General features: G+C 43.8%; 2 protein-coding genes across 4 annotated transcripts; one reads left to right on the top strand and one right to left on the bottom strand.

Moving 5' to 3' along the window:
• Window positions 1-7,472: 7,472 nt before the first annotated feature.
• Window positions 7,473-9,700, top strand: LOC121580140 (thymosin beta-11). Of its 2 annotated transcripts, none has more exons than XM_041895197.2 (3): window positions 7,473-7,595; window positions 8,747-8,851; window positions 9,437-9,700. In XM_041895197.2, the coding sequence occupies exons 2-3, from the start codon at window positions 8,752-8,754 to the stop codon at window positions 9,472-9,474; spliced, it is 138 nt and encodes a 45-aa protein (XP_041751131.1). In that variant the 5' UTR covers window positions 7,473-7,595; window positions 8,747-8,751; the 3' UTR covers window positions 9,475-9,700. The 2 variants fall into 2 exon arrangements, with proteins under 2 accessions (XP_041751131.1, XP_041751130.1); XM_041895196.2 differs by having other exon boundaries at window positions 8,727-8,851.
• Window positions 9,701-13,002: 3,302 nt separating this feature from the next.
• LOC121579152 (heterogeneous nuclear ribonucleoprotein A/B) lies at window positions 13,003-17,459 on the bottom strand. 2 transcript variants are annotated; one of them, XM_041893481.2, is made up of 9 exons: window positions 17,351-17,459; window positions 16,668-16,894; window positions 16,195-16,363; window positions 15,935-16,093; window positions 15,675-15,830; window positions 14,868-14,970; window positions 14,374-14,544; window positions 14,196-14,281; window positions 13,003-13,650 (listed from the first exon to the last, which is right to left on the bottom strand). In XM_041893481.2, the coding sequence occupies exons 2-8, from the start codon at window positions 16,883-16,885 to the stop codon at window positions 14,211-14,213; spliced, it is 1,047 nt and encodes a 348-aa protein (XP_041749415.1). In that variant the 5' UTR covers window positions 16,886-16,894; window positions 17,351-17,459; the 3' UTR covers window positions 13,003-13,650; window positions 14,196-14,210. The 2 variants fall into 2 exon arrangements, with proteins under 2 accessions (XP_041749415.1, XP_041749416.1); XM_041893482.2 differs by lacking the exon at window positions 14,196-14,281 and having other exon boundaries at window positions 17,351-17,455.
• Between the last annotated feature and the right edge of the window lie 3,852 nt (window positions 17,460-21,311).

The following is a 21,311-nucleotide window of genomic DNA, read 5'->3' as shown; positions in this document are numbered from 1 at the left end:
AGGGCAAGATTGGGCAAACCCTCTGAATCAATAATAATAATAATAATAATAATAATAATAATAATAATAATAATATGCCATTTAGCAGACGCTTTTATCCAAAGCGACATACAGTCACGCGTGCATACATTTTTACGTATGGGTGGTCCCGGGGAATCAACTCTCTGAATCAACTCTCTGGACAAACCCTCTGAATCAACCCTCTGAATCAACTCTCAAGACAAACCCTCTGAATCAACCCTCTGAATCAACTCTCTGGACAAACCCTCTGGATCAACTCTCTGAACAAACCCTCTGGGCTTTTATGTTCAAACCTTACGAGTAAATAGGAATCTGTGTGTGTGTGTATGTGTGTTTTGCATACTTTTCACAGCTAGAAAGTTACACGCACTTTAGGCAGTCCAAGTTGAGAATTTGCCCAATGTCCATCCATTCCAGGCTGCCGCTCTCCCTTCTTTTGTCATTTTGATGAAAGCACTCACAACACCCAGTGACAGAATCACATCGGAGTCACAGCAGGGCCTGTTCCAGGCATAAGACATCAGCGGTCGCTTAGGGGCCCCGGCCACTAGGGGGCCCTAGACGACAATTATTTAAATAAAAAAAATATGTCTCAACTTCCTATTGAGAGTAAGAATAGTAGAATACACTAGGTGCAATTTCAAAATGTGGTTGTGCATCCGCAGTTTTTCTCTTGTTACGTCAGTCACTGACAGTCACTCGATTAGCCATGTCAGCTAAAATGTCTTAGATTGGTAGTTAGTCTAGCCAGCTATATAACTTGTAGGAATCATGGCCGAATACCGACTGTGCATGCAGGGCACCTGTCCAGGGGCCCTGACCTCCAGGGGGCCCCCATTGATTTTGTGTAGAATGTGTAGAATTGCATGATATTAGCTTTAAAATTGCAAACATTTCTCTCCACCCCCATGGCAAAATGGGTAGAATTGCATGAAAATAGCTGTAAAACGGCAAAACATTTATCTTTGCCCCAAGGCAAAATGAGTAGAATTGCATGAAATGTGTTATACAATTGCAAAGTTCTCTTCACCCCATGGCAAAATGTGTGGAATTGCAGAAAGCGTGCTTTAAAAATGCAAAATGTTCTCTATGCCCCATGGCAAAATGTGTAGAAGTACAGGAAATTAACTTCAAAATGTATCTCCAGCGTCAAGAGTAGGGGGGTGGTCTCACTGTCTAATGGTCCGAATGAAAGATTATACCTTTTAACAGATGTGGGATGCTGTGGCCTGCAGTTTCACCTTGAAGGAGTCAACAGACAACCAATCATGGTCATGAGAAGGATTGTACTAACCACACAAAAGAAAAAGCACTATATTTCCGCATGACTCGTCTTCACCCTGTTATCATCCCCTCTAAGTGTACCTCTTCACCAACTTTTCACATGCTGACTGACTAAGCAGAGGAGGTATTTGTAATGCTGTTCTGACTGCAAAATGTTTTCTGTCCTCTCAACCCCCCCCATTAACAGGATACTCAGGATGAGGTGGGACTGGTAAAGTGGTCTGCAGTGATGGTTCTTTCTCTCTCCCTCTATCTTTCTCTCGCTATCTCTCTCCCTCACGCTCTCTCTCCCTCGCCGGCTTTTTGACAGTGCTGAAGGATTTGAAGAGCGGAACAGGCACAGGAGGTTGGTGGGACCTTAATTGGGGAGGACGGACGGGCTCGTGGTAATGTCTGGAGCAGAATAAGTGGAATGGTATCAAATACATCAAAACTAAGGTTTCCATGGTTTCCATGTGTTTGATGCCATTCCATTTGCTCCGTTCCAGACAATATTATGAGCGGTCCTCCCCTCAGCAGTCTCCAATGGTAACAGGACCGACCAGGTAGTCTGAGTTTGTCTGACTAATGTAAACAGTGAGTGATGCAGACCACAAGAGGTAGAGATTAAACTTTGGACACAAAATTTGAAGTTACTGTATATCTGGGGAAGGGTATACAAATGTTGATAGTTTACAATAGCACAGTCTCCATCATTGGGAAATGGAAAAAATACGGAACTACCCAGACTCTGCCTAGAGGCTGGCCGTCCGACCCAAACTGAGCATCCGGGCAAGAAGGACCTTGGTCAGGGAGGTTGACCAAGAACCCAATGACCACTCTGACAGAACTACAGAGTACCTTGGCTGAGATGGGAGAACCTGCCAGTCTCTACAGCACTTCACCAATCTGGGCTTTATGGGAGCGTAACCAGATGGAAGCCACTCCTGAGAAAAAGGCACATGACAGCACACCTGGAGTTTTCAAAAAGGCACGTGAAAGACTGAGATCCTAAGGCAAAAGATTCAGTGGTCTGATGAGACAAAAATGTAACTCTTTGGCCTGAATGCAAAAAGCGCTATGCTATGTCTGGAGAAAACCAGGCACAGCTCATCACCTGTCTAACACCATCCCTACCGTGAAGCATGGTGGTGCAAGCATCATGCTATGGGCATGCTTTTCAGCGGCAGGGACTGGGAGACTGGTCAGGATAGAGGGAACAATGAATGGAGCCAAATTTAGGCAAATCCTTGATGAGAACCTGCTTCAGAGTGCAAACGACCTTGGACTGGGGGCAAATATTTAAATTGAAACAGGACAATGACCCCAAGCATACAGCCAAAGCAACACTGAAATGGCTTCAGAACAAGAATGTGACAGTCCTTGAGTGGCCCAGCCAAAGCCCAGACTTGAATCCCATAGGAAATCTGTGGAAAGACTTGGAGATTGCTGTTCACCGCCGCTCCCCATCTAATTTAACAGAGCTTGAGAAAATCTGCAAGGAAGAATGGGAGAAAATCCCCAAATCCAGATGTGCAAAGCTGATACAGACATACACAAGACGACTCAAAGCTGTAATTGCTTCCAAAGGTGCTTCTACAAAGTATTTACTCAGGGGTGTGAATACTTATATATTTCATTTTCTGTATTTCATTTTCTGTTTTCACTTTGTCATTATGGGGTATTGTGTGTAGATGGGTGAGAAATAAATCGATTTAATCCATTTTGAATTCAGGCTGTAACACAACAAAATGTGGAACACATCAAGATGTATGAATACTTTCTGAAGGCAATGTATGTTATTGCAGAGCATGATCAAAAACGATTTACACTGCCGCCTAGTGGACAAAGATTAAAACTGCTTGTCAAAAATGACAAATCTTGAGATATAACGTTTTATTCAGGCCCCAGTTTTTCAAAACTTTTAATTCTGTAATCTTCTTTTTTTGCAATCCAGGATAGGATAATTTTGATCCAGATACCACAGGTTTTCAGTGCTTTGAACAGGCCTACACCTTGCCATCTTATGTACAGGTGGGACTACTTCTACACTGTCATAGGGAAACAGGGAGGAGTGAAAATACATGAATAAAGGTACCTAGATAAAAATATATATTTAGCCTACATATCAGTAAGTACATGCATTAATTTGATATTTCTCAATATAACAACTGGCCATCTACCTATACTGTGGTAAATTTAACATAATGAACCGTTGGTTTTCAGATTTAAGAAAACATTTAACACCTCGTCACCTTAGTTACAGTAAAATGTATTGGTTGGAGTGCCTTTCACCTTTCTAAATCCACCCTGAATCCACCCTTCCAGTGGGATAATAGTGTACTCCCGAGTGGTGCAGTGGTCTAAGGCACTGCATCGCAGTGCTAGCTGTGCCACTAGAGATCCTGGTTTCAGTCCAGGCTCTGTCGCAGCCGGCCGTGACCGGGAGACCCATGGGCGGCGCACAATTGGTCCAAGGTAGGGGAGGGTTTGGCTGGCAGGGATGTGGGTTTGTTTCCCACGGGGGGCCAGTATGAAAACAAAAAACATGTATGCATTCACTAACTGTAAGTCGCTCTGGATAAGAGCGTCTGCTAAATGACTAAAATGTAAAAAATGGATAAAGATAATCAAGATAATCGGCATCAAAACTATCCTAATCACCTTTAAGAAATGAGAAAATGACATTTAATCCTCAATGTCAGATTGGATTACCAAACCGAATCCCTATCCGGAGGATCAGAATCGAATTTTTCTGTTTTTAACAAACTAATTCTAACATTTAATCCTTTCTGATCAGATAACATTAGAAAAACTGAGACCTAGGGTATGGCAATGTGCCCAGCCTATACCCTGTCCTCATCTAACAGTGGTTCCCAACCTTGGTCCTCCAGTAACCACAACAGTACACATTTTATTGTAACCCTGGACAAGCACACTTGATTGAACTTGTCAACTAATCATCACGACCTCAATGAGCTGAATGAGGTGCGTTTGTCCGGGGCTACAACAAAAATGTGAACTGTTGGGGGTACTGTAGGACTGGAGTTGGGCTGTTGGGGGGTACTGTAGGACTGGAGTTGGGCTGTTGGGGGGTACTGGAGGACTGGAGTTGGGCTGTTGGGGGTACTGTAGGACTGGAGTTGGGCTGTTGGGGGTACTGGAGGACTGGAGTTGGGCTGTTGGGGGTACTGGAGGACTGGAGTTGGGCTGTTGGGGTTGTACTGGAGGACTGGAGTTGGGCTGTTGGGGGGTACTGGAGGACTGGAGTTGGGCAGTTGGGGGTAGAAGAGCATGCAGATGTCATGGTTATTCTCAAACTGTATCCATAGTTGTCAACAAGAAACAACCAGTAGCCTGACTAGTAGCCTGACTAATTTACATATTCCTTCAGCATTGAATGTAGGCTATGCCGTGCTGTCCAGTGCTTGTATTGAGGCACTATATTAATATTTTCAGTGGAGTCATTCTTCAGATACAACCCCCAGCTGGCCTGAACAGACAACAGGCATACAGACCTGGGTTGAGTGAGTCTGATACACGGGCTAAGTACATGTGGCAGGGTTTTACTCATTGTCATATTTCATGTGCTCTGACTCCATCTAGTGGTGAAGATTAAACTTGAACTTCCATAAACGCTATCAGTGATAATCATGGCAAGTATGGACAATGCATTTGAAATGCCTCTTTCTTATATTTGGATATTCATATTGAATACAGGCCTAATTGTACAATTCAAAAAAGACATTAAAGTAATTTAACCTTGAACTGGTGGGACCTTTTGCCCGTGCATTTTGTGGACCCTTCAAGAGTTTGCCGGCATCTAATGTATGCATACTATTGTTAAATACTGTAACGCTGTAATGAAACTGAGAGGTCTCTGTCATATGGCCATCGACCACCTCAAAGCAGGGATGGAATGTGTCCCAACCCAGCCTGCCCCACCCCAGCCTGCCCCAACCCAGCCTGCCCCAACCCAGCCTGCCCCACCCCAGCCTGCCCCACCTCAGATTAACAGAGGCACCCTGGACCCTGTCAACAGCTGTGTGTGTCTGAATAACTGACATTCCTCTTGTTCTTATGGAACAGCCAGGGTGCAGTAGCCTGGTCCCAGATCTGATTGTGCTTTTGCCTACTCCACTATCATTATCACGCATGACAATTCCATAAGGAGTTGTCCAGAGTGCAGAATCAGACTGGCACCCGGGCTAAGGACGCAGCTGGCAGTCAAAGAATCCTCACCATGCGTCCAATGGGCAGAGCCCCTCTCCATTGGTGGAGCACAGAGGCTGCAGACAGAGTGTAGGCCCCTCTATTGTCTTGAGCGGCCATATACATGAGGAGAATGTATCCTTTTGATATTGAGCATTGATATTTATATTTTGTCTGTCTGTTCAAAGGAATCCATCTCCAGCTGAGTCCACGTTGTCTCAGTTTGTGCATAAGTCCTCTGAATTTATCACAGTGTATTTCTATGGATCTTATGACTAAATGTCTGTGAAATCTACCCCCCAGTGCTGTGTTCAGTCTGAGGGAAAGGTAGAGTATACAATGGAGTCATTAGATGAGAGGACACATAACAAATGGCAGTGGTGGAGATGGCCTGGAAAGGCATAAACAGATGGGGAGTGTCAGAGTGCCTCTCTGCAATTCAACAGGCATAACTAATCCATCTTTATCTTTCTCGCCAGACTACACGCCCCTTGAAGAAATCCTGTTGCTAACTCCTATCAGCATTGACTCATCTGCATAATCTCCATACGGCTATTCAAAATCAGGATTTTCATCCATTACATAATTGCCTCTCTTAACCCCGTCATATTGCAGCCTAATATACAGTGGGGTCTGAAATTATTGACACCCTTTATAAAGATGAGCAATAATGACTGTATAAAATAAATAATTCAAATACTGAACTATATATATATATAAAAAGGGAAATTAAATTATTTTATAATAATACAATTGCTCAGAGAAAGAGATTTTGTTTAACAATGTTTTAATTGTAAATAAAAAAAATTTAAAAAGATTCTTATAAATAAAGTAGTCAAAAGTTTAGTATTTGGTCCCATATTCCTAGCACGCAATGACTACATCAAGCTTGTTGGATGCATTTGCAGTTCGTTTTGGTTGTGTTTGAGATTATTTTGTGCCCAATAGAAATGAATGGTAAATAATGTATTGTGACATTTTGGAGTCACTTTTATTTTAAATAAGAATAGAATATGTTTCTAAACACTTCTACATTCATGTGGATTCCAGTTGAAGCTGGTTGAGAGAATGCCAAGAGTGTGCAAAGCTGTCATCAAGGCAAAGGGTGGCTATTTGAAGAATCTCAAATATAAAATATATTTTTATTTGTTTAACACTTTTTTGGTTAGTGTGTTATGTGTTATTTCATAGTTTTGATGTCTTCGCTATTATTCTACAATGTAAAAAATAGTAAAAAAATAAAGAAAAACCCTTAAATGAGTAGGTGTGTCCAAACTTTTGACTGGTAGTGTATTTCTAAACACTTCTTCATGAATGTGGATGCTACCATGATTACGGATAATCCTGAATGAATCGTGAATAATGATGAGTGAGAAAGTTATAGAGGGTCCTCTCACCATTACTAATAACAGGGGATGTTAGCATGTCTTGGGGGTATGACCTTTAACCCTTTCTCACTCATCATTATTCACGGTTAATTCAGGATCATCCGAAATGACACAATATATTATTTATTTACCATTCATTTCTACTGGCCACAAAATAATAGCAAACAAAACCAAAACAAACTGCAAATGCATCCAACAAGTTTGTAGAGTCACAAGCTTGATTTAGTCATTGCGTGCTAAGAATGTGGGACTAAACACTCAACTTTTGACTACTTTATTTATAAGAATCTTTAGAGGTGTCAATCATGTTGACCCCCTACCTTTTTGAGAAAAACTATTATTACTTGTTAAACAAAATCTCTTTCTCTGAGCAATTGTATTAGTATAAAATAATACAATTTCCCCGGTATTTCAATAATTTATTTGATAGTCATTATCTCTATCAAGGGTGTCAATAATTTCGGACACCACTGTATTTCCTATCAGTGTGGAATCAGCAGTGTAACCCCTCCTACTATGTCGCATGGATATTTCATGGTGTGTCAGGATGGATGGATGGGGGAGAGATGGGCAGATCTATAGCCCCCTCCCTTTCCCTGACCACACCCTTCTGGAACACGCATGCAGCGTCAGACGGAACTCTGAACCGCTAATAGAGAGACACAGACACCAGCACGTGCAGCTTCTGGAACCAGCACACCCTGCTCTAAGGTAAGACATGCTCTCCATTAGTCTGCTACATATATTACATGTATATCATACTACATATGCTACATCTGTTAACATACGTGGAAATGTAGCCCATAAGGCTAATATCAGTGATTGCTGTCATTCATCTCCAGTGGTGTGGTCTTCAGGTAACCGACGTAATTAACAAATTGGTTGAACGCACAATCTGTGTCAGTATGCCAAAATATCTATCACGGTCCATATGCCACCCGTTTAATTGGACGATAACGCCGGTTACTTGATGTTCCACAGCAGGCTGGCTATTAGACAGCGTTACCCCAAAAAGACTGAGGACATTGGTGGTTTTAGAAGAGGATATTTTAGAAGGGGATGTTACTAATATAATGTAATATAACGAGATACTTTCTCTCCCTGGGTGGGGATTGATTACCTCTAGGAGGAGAAAGGAAGGGATGGATTCACACGAGGGGTAGAGAGAGTGAAGTATGGGTAGAAGGGTGTAGTCCGATTGAAGAATGGGTAGAAGGGGGTAGAGAGAGTGAAGGATGGGTAGAAGGGGGTAGAGAGAGTGAAGAATGGGTAGAAGGGGGTAGAGAGAGTGAAGGATGGGTAGAAGGGGGTAGACAGAGTGAAGGATGGGTAGAAGGGGGTAGACAGAGTGAAGGATGGGTAGAAGGGGGTAGACAGAGTGAAGGATGGGTAGAAGGGGGTAGAGAGAGTGAAGGATGGGTAGAAGGGGGTAGACAGAGTGAAGGATGGGTAGAAGGGGGTAGAGAGAGTGAAGGATGGGTAGAAGGGGGTAGACAGAGTGAAGGATGGGTAGAAGGGGGTAGACAGAGTGAAGGATGGCTGGAAGGGGGTAGACAGAGTGAAGGATGGGTAGAAGGGAGAACAAAGAACAAGCTCAATAGTACATAGAGGATCTGAGACGCTGACATGAGGGATCACTCAGCCAGGCAGAGAGACCAACACCCATCCATGAACATCTTAGAAACAGCTGCCCTTCACAACCCCCGTACACACACATACATACATACAGGGGTAGCAGTCTTGAAACTCTGTTTGGCTGAGATTATGACATCAGCCATGTTCCATTCTAAGGTGTGTCCATAATCATTGCCATACTGATGGTAACTACTGTCTTATTGACAGCTCTCTTTCTCCACTTACAGCCATCATGTCTGACAAACCCAATATGAGGGAAATCTCCAGCTTTGATAAGACCAAGCTGAAGAAGACGGAGACCAGAGTGAAGAACCCATTGCCAACCAAAGAAAGTGAGTGAATCTTGTCAATCTAGCTGTGTGATGAATGTACTTGAGCCAGGGCGCAGCCCTGTGAGGCCTGCCATGGGTTGTTAGATGGTTCACTGTTCTTACTGGCATCTCTCCCTAGCAACATGACCAGGCAAAAAAAAAAATGACATTATCTCCCGTCCATGCAAGGGCAACTGTGTGTGTTCAGGGGGAGGGTATTGTATATAATAGGTTGATTGACAAAGGAAATGCAAATATGTGACAGATTAACTAAAGCATTAACCAAGGATTCCTTATAAAAGACACATTGTACTGTACCCTGTCCCAAATAAGGGAGGAGTTCTCTTAATTTACATACATTTTACATGGTGACAGTGGTGATGAGTCAACATCTGTGCTTCACTCGAGCTGCAATCTGTGAAAGTGATCTTCTTAGTCAGGGTGTCTCAGCCATCTCACAACCATTTTGCCTTAAGGGAGGATGAGAGAAGTTCATTGTATCATCCGTATCGTTCAATAATGGAAATATGTTTATTATTCATGAATATCAGAGATGGCGGTCTTCATTGCAAAGGGTTCAACATTTGCTTTGTTTCTCTGTTGTAGCAATCGATCAAGAGAGGAAGCGAGAGCCATCGCCTTGACCAGAGGAAGAGAAGAGTTTCAGACAAGCTACTTTAATATGATTATCTGACCTATGTCTGCCAAGAACCAACACTATAACAGGACCTTGACTTTTATCACACTGGTGCTAAAAAAATATCTGATGTGGAAAGATCTGATGTGATTGGTCAAAAGAAAAGATCAGTATTGGGCTGCCTGTGTAAACACCGCCTTAGTCCGAGTAATAAAGGCGACACTGAGAAAAAACGGGTTCATTTTATGTTAACAGGTTGTGTCCTCAATAAATTCAAGTACACTACAGGCCTAAAGAAAAGTCCCAGTCACACTGGCAGCTATTTAACAGTATATTGTGGTTTGTTATCCTCTTCAGATATACAGTCTTCCACATTTCCCAAAACCTTAGAATAGCAGCTGCAATTTAATAAACATTGATTAGTGGCTAGCCTGGGTGCCAGTCAGTTTCTGCTCTCTTGCCAACTCCTTGTCAAATAGTTTGGCTTGATAATGGAGTAGGCAAAAGCACAAATAGATCTGGGACCAGGCTAATTGGTTGTAGCCTACCTCGATTAGTTGACCTGTCTTGGCACTTTTGGAGGACTGTTGTTCATGACATATTACCATTTGTTTAGATTTAATTACAAGTAATCTTGCTTTTTACTACATTTTGACATTGTTAAAAGGATGTTTCCGCCCGGTTTCAAACCAGGGACCTGCAAATATCGCTGAAGAGCAAGGAGGGGGATTTTCAACACTGATTGGCTCCTGTGAAATGACACAAGGAATATTATTTTCAGTGTGTCAATTCAATCAAATTCCTAGCCTGAGTGCCAGTATGTTTGTGCCAACTCCTTGTCATGCCAAACATGACAATTTAATTTGGCCTGACAATGAACAATTGAGTTGGCAAGAGCACAAACAGATCTGGGACCAGGCTGAGACTATCAAATTCCCACATAAAAAAAAAGTTTGACTGCACCATGAAAGAACATTGTTTGCTCTAACATTTGCTACGTTGCGGAACGGTTTGTACTGAACGACAAGTTTCCCCAAAATGTTATTGAACAGACTGAGGTACGTTTGCTGGGTGTGGCTTGAAGTAATGAGTGACCTATTTAAAGGGCAGTGGCCATGCTAACCTCGTTCCCCACCCCATTTTTCAACTGGTAATTCAGTACCGCACCGTTGCAGTTCAATTGAACATTCCATAACATGAAAACATACGTACCGAATGCCACCATGTTCAATACAATTGACCTACAGCCTGTATACTATAAGTGAAACGCTTCACAGACCATTTGTCACTGGATACTGTAGAACTCTCAAACACAACTATGGACCGCGACACCAGTTCAACAGCTTTTTTTTTTCTTTTTTCTTCAATGTTCCCCTCTAATCAGGGACTGATTTAGACCTGGTACACCAGGTGTGTGCAATTAAATCAGGTAGAACAGGAAACCAGCAGGCGGGACCTCGTAGGGTAAGAGTTGAGTACCCCTGCTGTAGAAAAAAAAATTGCATCTCCAAGTCACTCAACATACACTGCTCAAAAAAATAAAGGGAACACTTAAACAACACAATGTAACTCCAAGTCAATCACACTTCTGTGAAATCAAACTGTTCACTTAGGAAGCAACACTGATTGACAATACATTTCACATGCTGTTGTGCAAATGGAATAGACAACAGGTGGAAATTATAGGCAATTAGCAAGACACCCCCAATAAAGGACTGGTTTTGCAGGTGGTGACCACAGACCACTTCTCAGTTCCTATGCTTCCTGGCTGATGTTTTGGTCACTTTTGAATGCTGGCGGTGCATTCACTCTAGTGGTAGCATGAGACGGAGTCTACAACCCACACAAGGGGCTCAGGTAGTGCAGCTCATCCAGGATGGCACATCAATGCGAGCTGTGGCAAGAAGGTTTGCTGTGTCTGTCAGCGTAGTGTCCAGAGCATGGAGGCGCTACCAGGAGACAGGCCAGTACATCAGGAGACGTGGAGGAGGCCGTAGGAGGGCAACAACCCAGCAGCAGGACTGCTACCTCCGCCTTTGTGCAAGGAGGAGCAGGAGGAGCACTGCCAGAGCCCTGCAAAATGACCTCCAGCAGGCCACAAATGTGCATGTGTCTGCTCAAACGGTCAGAAACAGACTCCATGCGGGTGGTATGAGGGCCCGACGTCCAAAGGTCGGGGTTGTGCTTACAGCCCAACACCGTGCAGGACGTTTGGCATTTGCCAGAGAACACCAAGATTGGCAAATTCGCCACTGGCGCCCTGTACTCTTCACAGATGAAAGCAGGTTCACACTGAGCACATGTGACAGACGTGACAGAGTCTGGAGACGCTGTGGAGAACGTTCTGCTGCCTGCAACATCCTCCAGCATGACCGGTTTGGCGGTGGGTCAGTCATGGTGTGGGGTGGCATTTCTTTGGGGGGCCGCACAGCCCTCCATGTGCTCGCCAGAGGTAGCCTGACTGCCATTAGGTACCGAGATGAGATCCTCAGACCTCTTGTGAGACCATATGCTGGTGCGGTTGGCCCTGGGTTCCTCCTAATGCAAGACCTCATGTGGCTGGAGTGTCAGCAGTTCCTGCAAGAGGAAGGCATTGATGCTATGGACTGGCCCGCCCGTTCCCCAGACCTGAATCCAATTGAGCACATCTGGGACATCATGTCTCGCTCCATCCAACGCCACGTTGCACCACAGACTGTCCAGGAGTTGGCGGATGCTTTAGTCCAGGTCTGGGAGGAGATCCCTCAGGAGACCATCCGTCACCTCATCAGGAGCATGCCCAGGCATTGTAGGGAGGTCATACAGGCACGTGGAGGACACACACACTACTGAGCCTCATTTTGACTTGTTTTAAGGACATTACATCAAAGTTGGATCAGTCTGTAGTGTGGTTTTCCACTTTAATTTTGAGGGTGACTCCAAATCCAGACCTCAATGGGTTGATAAATTTGATTTCCATTGATAATGTGTGATTTTGTCAGCACATTCAACTATGTAAAGAAAAAAGTATTTAAGATTATTTCATTCATTCAGATCTAGGATGTTTTATTTTAGTGTTCCCTTTATTTTTTTGAGCAGTGTATTTTAAAACACACTTAGGCCACAATTGCAAACCACTACTGTCCACTTTGGCTAGATGTAGCCCCTCAAACACATTAGTAGGTTGTGTGTTCGTTTTGCAATGTATACAGCTGCATTTACACAGGCAGCCCAAATCCCATGTAAAATATTTTATTCGTCCTTTGACCAATAAGCACAGAACTTTAGCCAATAATTGGGCAAAAGAACAGATTTGGGCTGCCTGTGTAAATGCAGCCATAAACAATATGAAAGCAACACTTGTCAGCAAACAGTTTGAAAAGCTGTTTTAAAATAGTCATCTCAAATACATAATGACTTAGCTGAAGGTATTTAGACAACCCCATGTGTATGCCAATAACTTTAAATTCAATTCCAAAACTAAATTAGCCATTCGATGAATTTAACACTAAAACAGTATCCATAAGTTACGCATTAAAACAGAGATGGACACAAATTATAAACCAAAATGTTTATTTCTAACAATTTGCCAAAGACACTGGTGGAATGAAATTCCAGAGAGGCTGCAACCCCCTTGCAATATTTTGCAGGCTTTAAGCATCAACTAGATGTTCTATAAAATGCCACTTAACACAGGTCAAAATTAAAATGAATCCAAAATATACTGGTTGCTTCCATCTACAAGCCGACATTCTCTACACAATCTTAAATGAATTCACATTTAGGTAAATCCCTTTTACATGATCGCCAATCCCACACAGAATTCCTTGTTGAAAGTTCCGTTGCCAGTTGCAGAGTCAGAAAATAAAGTAATCTAGAAACACCAGAAAAAAATTACTCAAAATTGCTTTATTTCAAAAGCTCTGACAGTTTCCGATTCACATGTAAATCCAGTCGACATGTAAAATACCATACAATACATTAGATTCAAAGGTACCAAAAAGTACAGTAAAAATTACACTTCCATCTCTGGAAATGTGGACCAAAAAAAAAGATAAAATACAAACGTGGAAAAGTGACATTTGCTTCCCCAGTTCCTCAGATGGTCTGTACAAGTGGAGTGCAAGTCTGTCATCCCAAACGAAAGAATCAAGTCCTGCATACTTCTGCCACACCTCAGTCTCAAATCTGGATTACTTGAGTCCTTTAAGAGAGGAGAAAAAGGAATTGTTGCACACCACTTATGACAACCCCACCACCCTGCATCAAAGAGCAAACAGCTAGGGCAACAAGCATGCAAGAAGGGGGTGGATTAGGAAGCCAACGCTGCTGGTTAGAGTGGTCATAGCATAGCATTAAAGGGAAACAGCAGACATTGTTAAATTTGCTGTGCAGCTTTAAGCAGATAGTCTCCCATCTCCCACGCTAGAACACCCATTGTTTTGAACATGGTCCACCGCAACATCAACCCTTATTGATCCAGTAGTGTAGTTGTAGGGGTGCATCTTCGATGCAGATTGTGCTGGCAAATTTGAGGGTTTGAGGTTGTGTACTTTTAAAAACAAGTTTCCTGTCCCCAACAGAACTGTATTTTCTAAATCCAATTGATGAACAGTGGATAATTTCATTCTAATCCACAATTGCCTTCCCCTGGGCCAGACTAAATCGTGGCAAGGAATTGTTTGCATCAATGCCACAAATCTAACAGCTATATCGCACCACAATGTTACAAAGCACTAAAATGCATACCTGCACTACATGAGATCAGTATGGCTTGTAGCTACCCTGGTGGCCTCCACGTCTTGGAGTTTTCCCATAGCTTGTATTGCCCTGGTCTGCAGGAATAGAGAGAGAGGACTGAGTGCTTCTGTGCAAAGACAAGTCACATATAATCAGGTAGGCGCTTGCCAGAGGTCTGTATACTCACTGTAGTCGTAACCCCCTCCGTAGCCGCCGCCGTAGTATCCAGCAGCGTAGTCATAGTTGCCGTAAGCGCCATAGTTTCCATAGCCCTGCTGCCCGCCATAGCCATAGCCCTGGTTGCCGTAGCCCTGGTTCCAGTAGTTATTATAACCCTGGTTGCCATACTGGTTTTGGCCTGAGGGAAAGAAAGGTGGTTCCAAGTCAGACAAAGACTAAAACGTATTGGTTTTGTTTTTAAATATTCCAGATATTTATGGTCCAGGGGATGGATGCCAATTAGCGATCCAATTTCTCAGATCCTTCCCCGCAACACCCGTCTTGCAGCCTTACACCGAATGTCTTCCTGCAGGTAGAATCCTTTGGACCTTCAGACCTTGGAGCGCACAGACCTTCGTTTGAAATTAAACTAGCCGTATGCATCATACAAATACAAGGCCAACGTGTTTATGCCCTAGTCACTCATAACAAATACGTCAGACTGCTTGCTATAATACTCACCACCACGGCCCCTGCCTCCCCTGCCTCCTCCATAGCCGCCGCCACGGCCTCCAAACTGCTGCTGCTGGTACACCTCTTTGGGCTGGGCGATTTTGATCTCACACTGGGATGAAATCAAGGGGGATGTTTATTATACAGATGCTGCAAAGATGTCATGGCATGGAGTACAAACATGCAAGGGCTATTTACATTTATATCATTTAGCTGACGCTCTTATCCAGAGTGACTTACAGTTAGTGCATACATTATTTTTCATACTGGCCCCCCGTGGGAATCGAACCCACAACGCCATGCTCTACCAACTGAGCTACATCCCTGCCGGCCATTCCCTTCCCTTCCCCGGGCCAATTGTGCACCACACATGGTGGCTTATTTTACACAAGTCACATTTTAAGTCCAAGCATTGGATTTTAGCTTAAAGCTCACACTGGACCCCATCTCAGTCAGAGGACACTCAACACAATTTTAAAAAACTTGACAAATCTAGATATGAATTCTGACATGCAAAAATTAAATGTGTTCAAATTGATGAAACAAAGCATTCTAGTATTTTATCACCATGCAAACAGGTCTGAAACTCTTGCGAGCAATGTGAAAATGTCAGTGAGGATACATTATTTCAACCAAGGGTGCATGACCATGTCCCAAAGCATTTCACAGGGAATGAAGACTATGCACTAACAAAGTTGCATTTAGACAAGTCAGCATTTCATACACAAATAGGATGCTTAGCCAGTGATGTAGAACACACCCAAGCATGCACATCTCCACCAAAAGTAAGTAGAAAAATAAAGAAAATATACATACAAGGCCTTCCTTTCCATCCGTTACCGTGGTTCCACACACATTGTGGAACTTCTTCTCAAGGCATTTTTTAACAGTGGACTCCTCTTTGAACGTGATGAAGATAAACCCCCTCCTTTTTTTGAATTTGGGGTCCACTGGAAGTTCGATGGATTCAATCTGAAGGTTTGAAAAGAGAAATGAATAACACTGGGGGGGAAAAATCCAGCTACTGCAACACACAGGAGAGGCTATCATAGAACAATAGAAGGCTAATGACAAACCTCTCCAAAGGTACCAAAGTATTCTCTGATGGTCTCCTCTGTGGCTTCTGGGTTTAGACCACCAACGAAGATCTTCTTGGCTGGCTCCTTCTTCATCGCCATCGCCTTCTTCGGGTCTATCTGTCGTCCATCTAGCCTGTGTTCTTTCTGCTCAAGAACCTTCAAGGTAAAAATAAAATAAAAAATAAAGTTGTCTACAAAGTCCAACTTGTCACAATGTAAAATATCAAATCATGTCACCTTTCCCATGGCACACACACCTTGTCTACACTTGCTGCTGCTTTGAACAAGATGAACCCAAACCCGCGTGACCTTCCTGTGTTTGAGTCCATCTTGATGGTACAATCTGTGACCTCTCCAAATTTGGAGAAGTAGTCTTTCAGGTCTTTTTTGCTAGTGTCCCAGCTAAGTCCACCAACAAACATTTTGCTGCAGAGAAACACAGATCAGTAAAGCATTGAGGACAATGCTCATACACTGACAACTGAGCAGCCACTTACATTTCATTAACATTTTATATTATGCGTGTTCGGGGGGTGGGGGGCACACATGGAGGCTTACAAACTTGTACAGGCCAATAACAAAAACTGGGAGTTCACACACTTCGGTTGCATCACTGCAACTCAAAACACCGATTGTTTAAGTATAACTGAATGTGGACATGGCGCCAAGACTAAACAAAAGAAACATGTAACGTTAACGATTATGCTAAAACAACCATACAGAAACTTACCCAGCGTCATCCTCGCCTTTGCTTGCATTTATCTGTCCACCCTCTGCCGCTCCGTTCTGAGCGTCCACTTCCTCCACCGCAGCCTCTTCCTCGCAACTCTGTTTCTCTTGTTCCTCCGCCTCGGGCTGTTCTGTGGAATCTTCTGCTCCATTCAGCTCTTCGGCTTCGTTTCCATTTTCGGAGGTCTCCATGAATTGCTGCTCAGCGTCGTCAGACATTGTGATCGCCTACCATGGGGATAAAGGAAATGCTAACTAGCTGTTGGCTAACATTAACTACATTTGTTGTAGACAACCGTGCACATTCAAACGCAGGCCATAAAGCTAACCGGCTTCTCTGGCTAGTTAACGTTAGCGTGCTAACAAACGGTACACAATCACATTTGACGAGTTGATAAAATACCATAGCCAACGTTTTGATTTGTATTCGAGTACCTTATTACGCATTCAAGCAAACTGTACAGAAACAATTCAAATGTCAGCGATAAACTTCTATACAGATCTAGCTAGTTGGTTATTCTGTTAGTGTTTGCGGCCTGCCAGTGCCTGACTTGAAATTCGAGTTAGCAATAGCTAACGTCAAGGTAGCTATACCTTATTTAGCTAGCTAGATGCCGGGTGACATACATCGTTGAATCACAGCAATCAATGCGTGCGAGGTAAACAAATACAAACAGCGCTTACCGTTTAAAATTTAGCAAGGTCCCGGAGGATGCTTTTCAAGATGGATACTCTCCGATTCCGCGAGCTAACTCGTGGCAATCTTTATACTACCGGAAGAGAGCGCCCCTGTAAGAAGGAATCCACGATTGGGTATCTAAAGTTGTCATCGTGATAATGGTGTTTTCCTATTGGCTTTTTTAGCAAAAAGGTGCCACCTACTTACCGCAACTCACACGAGATGTTCCTCCTAGCAACGAACCTAAATATTCCTTCCGGAAGCTCCCAAGCCTTCAAACCCACACCATTGGCCGTTCGATAGCCAATGGGCTCTCAGCAACGCTTCCACCGCCGCATCCAAGGAGAAGTACACAAGAGATCCACATAGCACATTGGGGGCGATAAAACAACGGAAGTATATTCATTTTCAATGAAGGAAGCGAAGTAGGCGGGGGACCAACGTTGGAATAAACTGAATTTTGTTGAAATACTCCGCGACATCGCGTTGAGATTGACCAATCGAAGCTCACTATAGTTTCCAGCCCCTACTGGATTGGCTGTTGATATCTAGCGCTACCTAGCAAGCTTGAGGGGGAAGCAAGCATGACTGATCTCTGCCGGCAGTCTGCCTGCTGCATCTAAAGCGGCAAAGTAGTTAGCTAGCTACCGGCTGCGTAGCAAGACTGCAGAAATTCAGCCAGCTCCGATTGACTGACAGATAGCGAGCAAACTAGCTAACGAATTAGGATTAAAAATAGAATTGCAGGTTTTTAGATACAACAACAACAGTTATGCTGGTGATGGATTGCCTCTCCCAGTCTGTATAGTTGCATTGTGTCCTGCTAAAGTTACCATGTCCGCCAAGGCAGGGCCTGTCCTTGCCTTTCTGCCGCCCTAGGGGAGACCAAAAATGCTGCCCCTGTAAAACTAGAATAGTCCCAGTAAGCAAAATGAAGTTGAAAAGACGTCTAAAATACATATTTTCCAGACGTTGACTTTAGGTTCAATGTAGGTTCTGAATGAAAGGTGAAATACGTATTTTCTGGATGCTGAAAGGGCATTAAAGACGTTGAAAAATACGTATTTCCCGGACGTTGAAATCAGGTTCATTTTCAGTTCTGAATGAATGTTGACAATACTTATTTTCTGGAAGTTGAAAATACGTATTTTCCAGATATTGATTTTTTTGTATTTTCCGGATGTTGAAATCAGGTTCATTTTTGGTTCTGAATGAAAGTTGAAAAGATGTCATTTATAGACGTCTACGTTTGACTGGTCCAGACTGGACCAAATCTGAACCAAACATAGACATCTACGATAGGTTCAGATCTGGTCTGGATCGGATCAAAAATCAATGTCCGTGTACGTTGAAATCAAGGCCGGTCTGGACCGCACCAAATCTGAAGCAAACATAGACGTCTATGATGGTTCAGATTTGGACCAGACCAAAAACCAATGTCCATGGATGTGACAATCAAGGCCGGTCCGGACTGCATAAAAAAAAGACGTCCAAATGGCGTCGGCGTCAGTCCGTGCTTACTGGGGTGTAGCCTACCATGTGGGCCAGCAATGGAATTTTATGAATGCCCATCCATGTGGTAGGCCCACCATTTGTAAAACAGGCCGTTGCATTGTCTTTATTAGTCCTGATTCCTGTGACTAATCACTTTGGCTATTTAAGCTCTGAATATCAGCTACTCAACTTTTTACGATTTATCGTGAGCCTATTTGCAATGTGTGTACACAGCACAAAATGCAGGGGTATTTTCTTTTTCGCTATGATCCGCACAGGGAATGGACAAGCAAAATATTTTGCGCCACTGCCTTTGACAAATTGCCCACTGCTTATCACAGGGCGGTATCAGTGCTCACCTAAAAACCCCATATGCCACTGGTAGAGAGAAATTGTCATTGTTTTGGGGCAGAATTATGTGAGGTTTTATGTGTTGTTGTTGGTGCGTCTTGGTCAGTTTAGCTCAGAAAATGCCGCCCTCGTCAATCTGCTGCCTAATCCTGCCTAATGAGCGGAACGGCCGTGCAAGGGGTTGATAACAATGATGTACATACAGTGCCTTCGGAAAGTATTCAGACCCCTTGACTTTTTCCAAATTTTGTTAGGTTACAGCCTCATTCTAAAATTGATTAAATTGGTTTTCCCCCTCATCAATCTACAGACAATACCCCATAATTACAAAACAAAAACAGGTTTGTATAAATTATTGCAAATTTATAGAAAAAAACAAACAGAAATATCACATTTACATAAGTATTCAGACACTTTACTCAGTACTTTGTTGAAGCACCTTTGGCAGTGATTACAGCTTCGAGTCTTCTTGGGTATGACGCTACAAGCTTGGCACACCTGTATTATTAGCACTACCTCTTTGTTCAGCGGCAGCTGTCTGCGGCAGCTGTCCCCAAAACGAAGACTGTCCCTGAAACAAAGACAGTTCTGCCAAGTTGTTCTGCGGGAGTTAGTCGAGGGAGGCCCCGCTCTCTCGCTTCCCCAGATGTTTAGTTAATTTCATTCTGATCTCTTTTGCATTATTGTAGCCTTTTCTGTAGCCTGTCAACTATGTGTCTGTCTATCCATGTTCTCTCCTCTCTGCACAGGCCATACAAACACTTCACACCACGTGGCTGTTGCCACTCTAATCTGGTGGTCCCTGCGCGCACGACCCACGTGGAGTTCCAGGTCTCCGGCAGCCTCTGGAACTGCCGTTCTGCGGCCAACAAGGCAGAGTTCATCTCAGCCTATGCTACCCTCCAGTCTCTCGACTTCTTGGCGCTGACGGAAACATGGATTACCACAGAAAACACTGCTACTCCTACTGCTCTTTCCTCGTCTGATCATGTGTTCTCGCATACCCCGAGAGCATCTGGTCAGCGCGGCGGTGGCACAGTAATCCTCATCTCTCCCAAGTGGACATTCTCTCTTTTCCCCCTGACCCATCTGTCTATCTCCACATTTGAATTCCATGCTGTCACTAACCCATTCAAGCTTAACATCCTTGTCATTTATCGCCCTCCAGGTTCCCTTGGAGAGTTCATCAATGAGCTTGACGCCTTGATAAGTTCCTTTACTGAGGATGGCTCAACCCTCACAATTCTGGGTGACTTTAACCTGCCAACGTCTGCCTTCGACTCATTTCTCTCTGCCTCCTTCTTTCCACTCCTTTCCTCTTTTGACCTCACCCTCTCACCGTCCCCCCCTACTCACAAGGCAGGCAAAACGCTTGACCTCATCTTTACTAGATGCTGTTCGTCTACTAATCTCACTGCAACTCCCCTCCAAGTCTCTGACCACTACTTTGTATCCTTTTCTCTCTCGCTCTCCTCCAACACTACTCACTCTGCCCCTACTCAGATGGTAATGCACCGTCGCAACCTTCGCTCTCTCTCTCCCGCTACTCTCTCCTCTTCCATCCTATCATCTCTTCCCTCTGCTAAATCCTTCTCCCTCCGGTCTCCTGATTCTGCCTCCTCGACCCTCCTCTCCTCCCTTTCTGCATCTTTTGACTCTCTCCGGCCGGCTCGGTCTGCCCCTCCTGCTCCGTGGCTTGACGACTCATTGCGAGCTCACCGAACAGGCCTTCGGGCAGCCGAGCGGAAATGGAGGAAAACTAGACTCCCTGCGGACCTGTCATCTTTTCACTCCCTCCTCTCTACTTTTTCTTCATCGGTTTCTGCTGCTAAAGCCACATTCTACCACTCTAAATTTCAAGCCTCTGCTTCTAGCCCTAGGAAGCTCTTTGCCACCTGCTCCTCCCTGCTGAATCCTCCTCCTCCCCCTCCCTCCTCCCTCTCTGTGGATGAATTACGTCAACCATTTTGAAAAGAAGGTTGACGACATCCGATCCTCATTTATTAAGTCAAATGACACCGCTGGTCCTGCTCACACTGCCCTACCCTATGCTTTGACTTCTTTCTCCCCTCTCTCTCCAGATGAAATCTTGCGACTTGTGACGGCCGGCTGCCCAACAAC

Source organism: Coregonus clupeaformis, chromosome 13 (assembly GCF_020615455.1).
Source record: "Coregonus clupeaformis isolate EN_2021a chromosome 13, ASM2061545v1, whole genome shotgun sequence".
Taxonomy (NCBI): Eukaryota; Metazoa; Chordata; class Actinopteri; order Salmoniformes; family Salmonidae; genus Coregonus; species Coregonus clupeaformis.
Note: the sequence above shows the minus strand (reverse complement) of the source record. Positions and strands in the feature narration are given on the sequence as shown.

Bases quoted from the DNA above. Each gene is read 5' to 3' on its own strand.
- LOC121579152 (XM_041893481.2), bottom strand. From the start codon at position 16,885: ATGTCTGACGACGCTGAGCAGCAATTCATGGAGACCTCCGAAAATGGA. The intron at 15,831-15,934 runs GTTTGTCATTAG...TCAAACCTTCAG, and splicing joins ACTTTGGTACCTTTGGAGAG to ATTGAATCCATCGAACTTCC. The intron at 14,282-14,373 runs GTGAGTATACAG...CTATTCCTGCAG, and splicing joins CGGAGGGGGTTACGACTACA to ACCAGGGCAATACAAGCTAT.
- LOC121580140 (XM_041895197.2), top strand. From the start codon at position 8,752: ATGTCTGACAAACCCAATATGAGGGAAATCTCCAGCTTTGATAAGACC. The intron at 8,852-9,436 runs GTGAGTGAATCT...TCTCTGTTGTAG, and splicing joins CCCATTGCCAACCAAAGAAA to CAATCGATCAAGAGAGGAAG.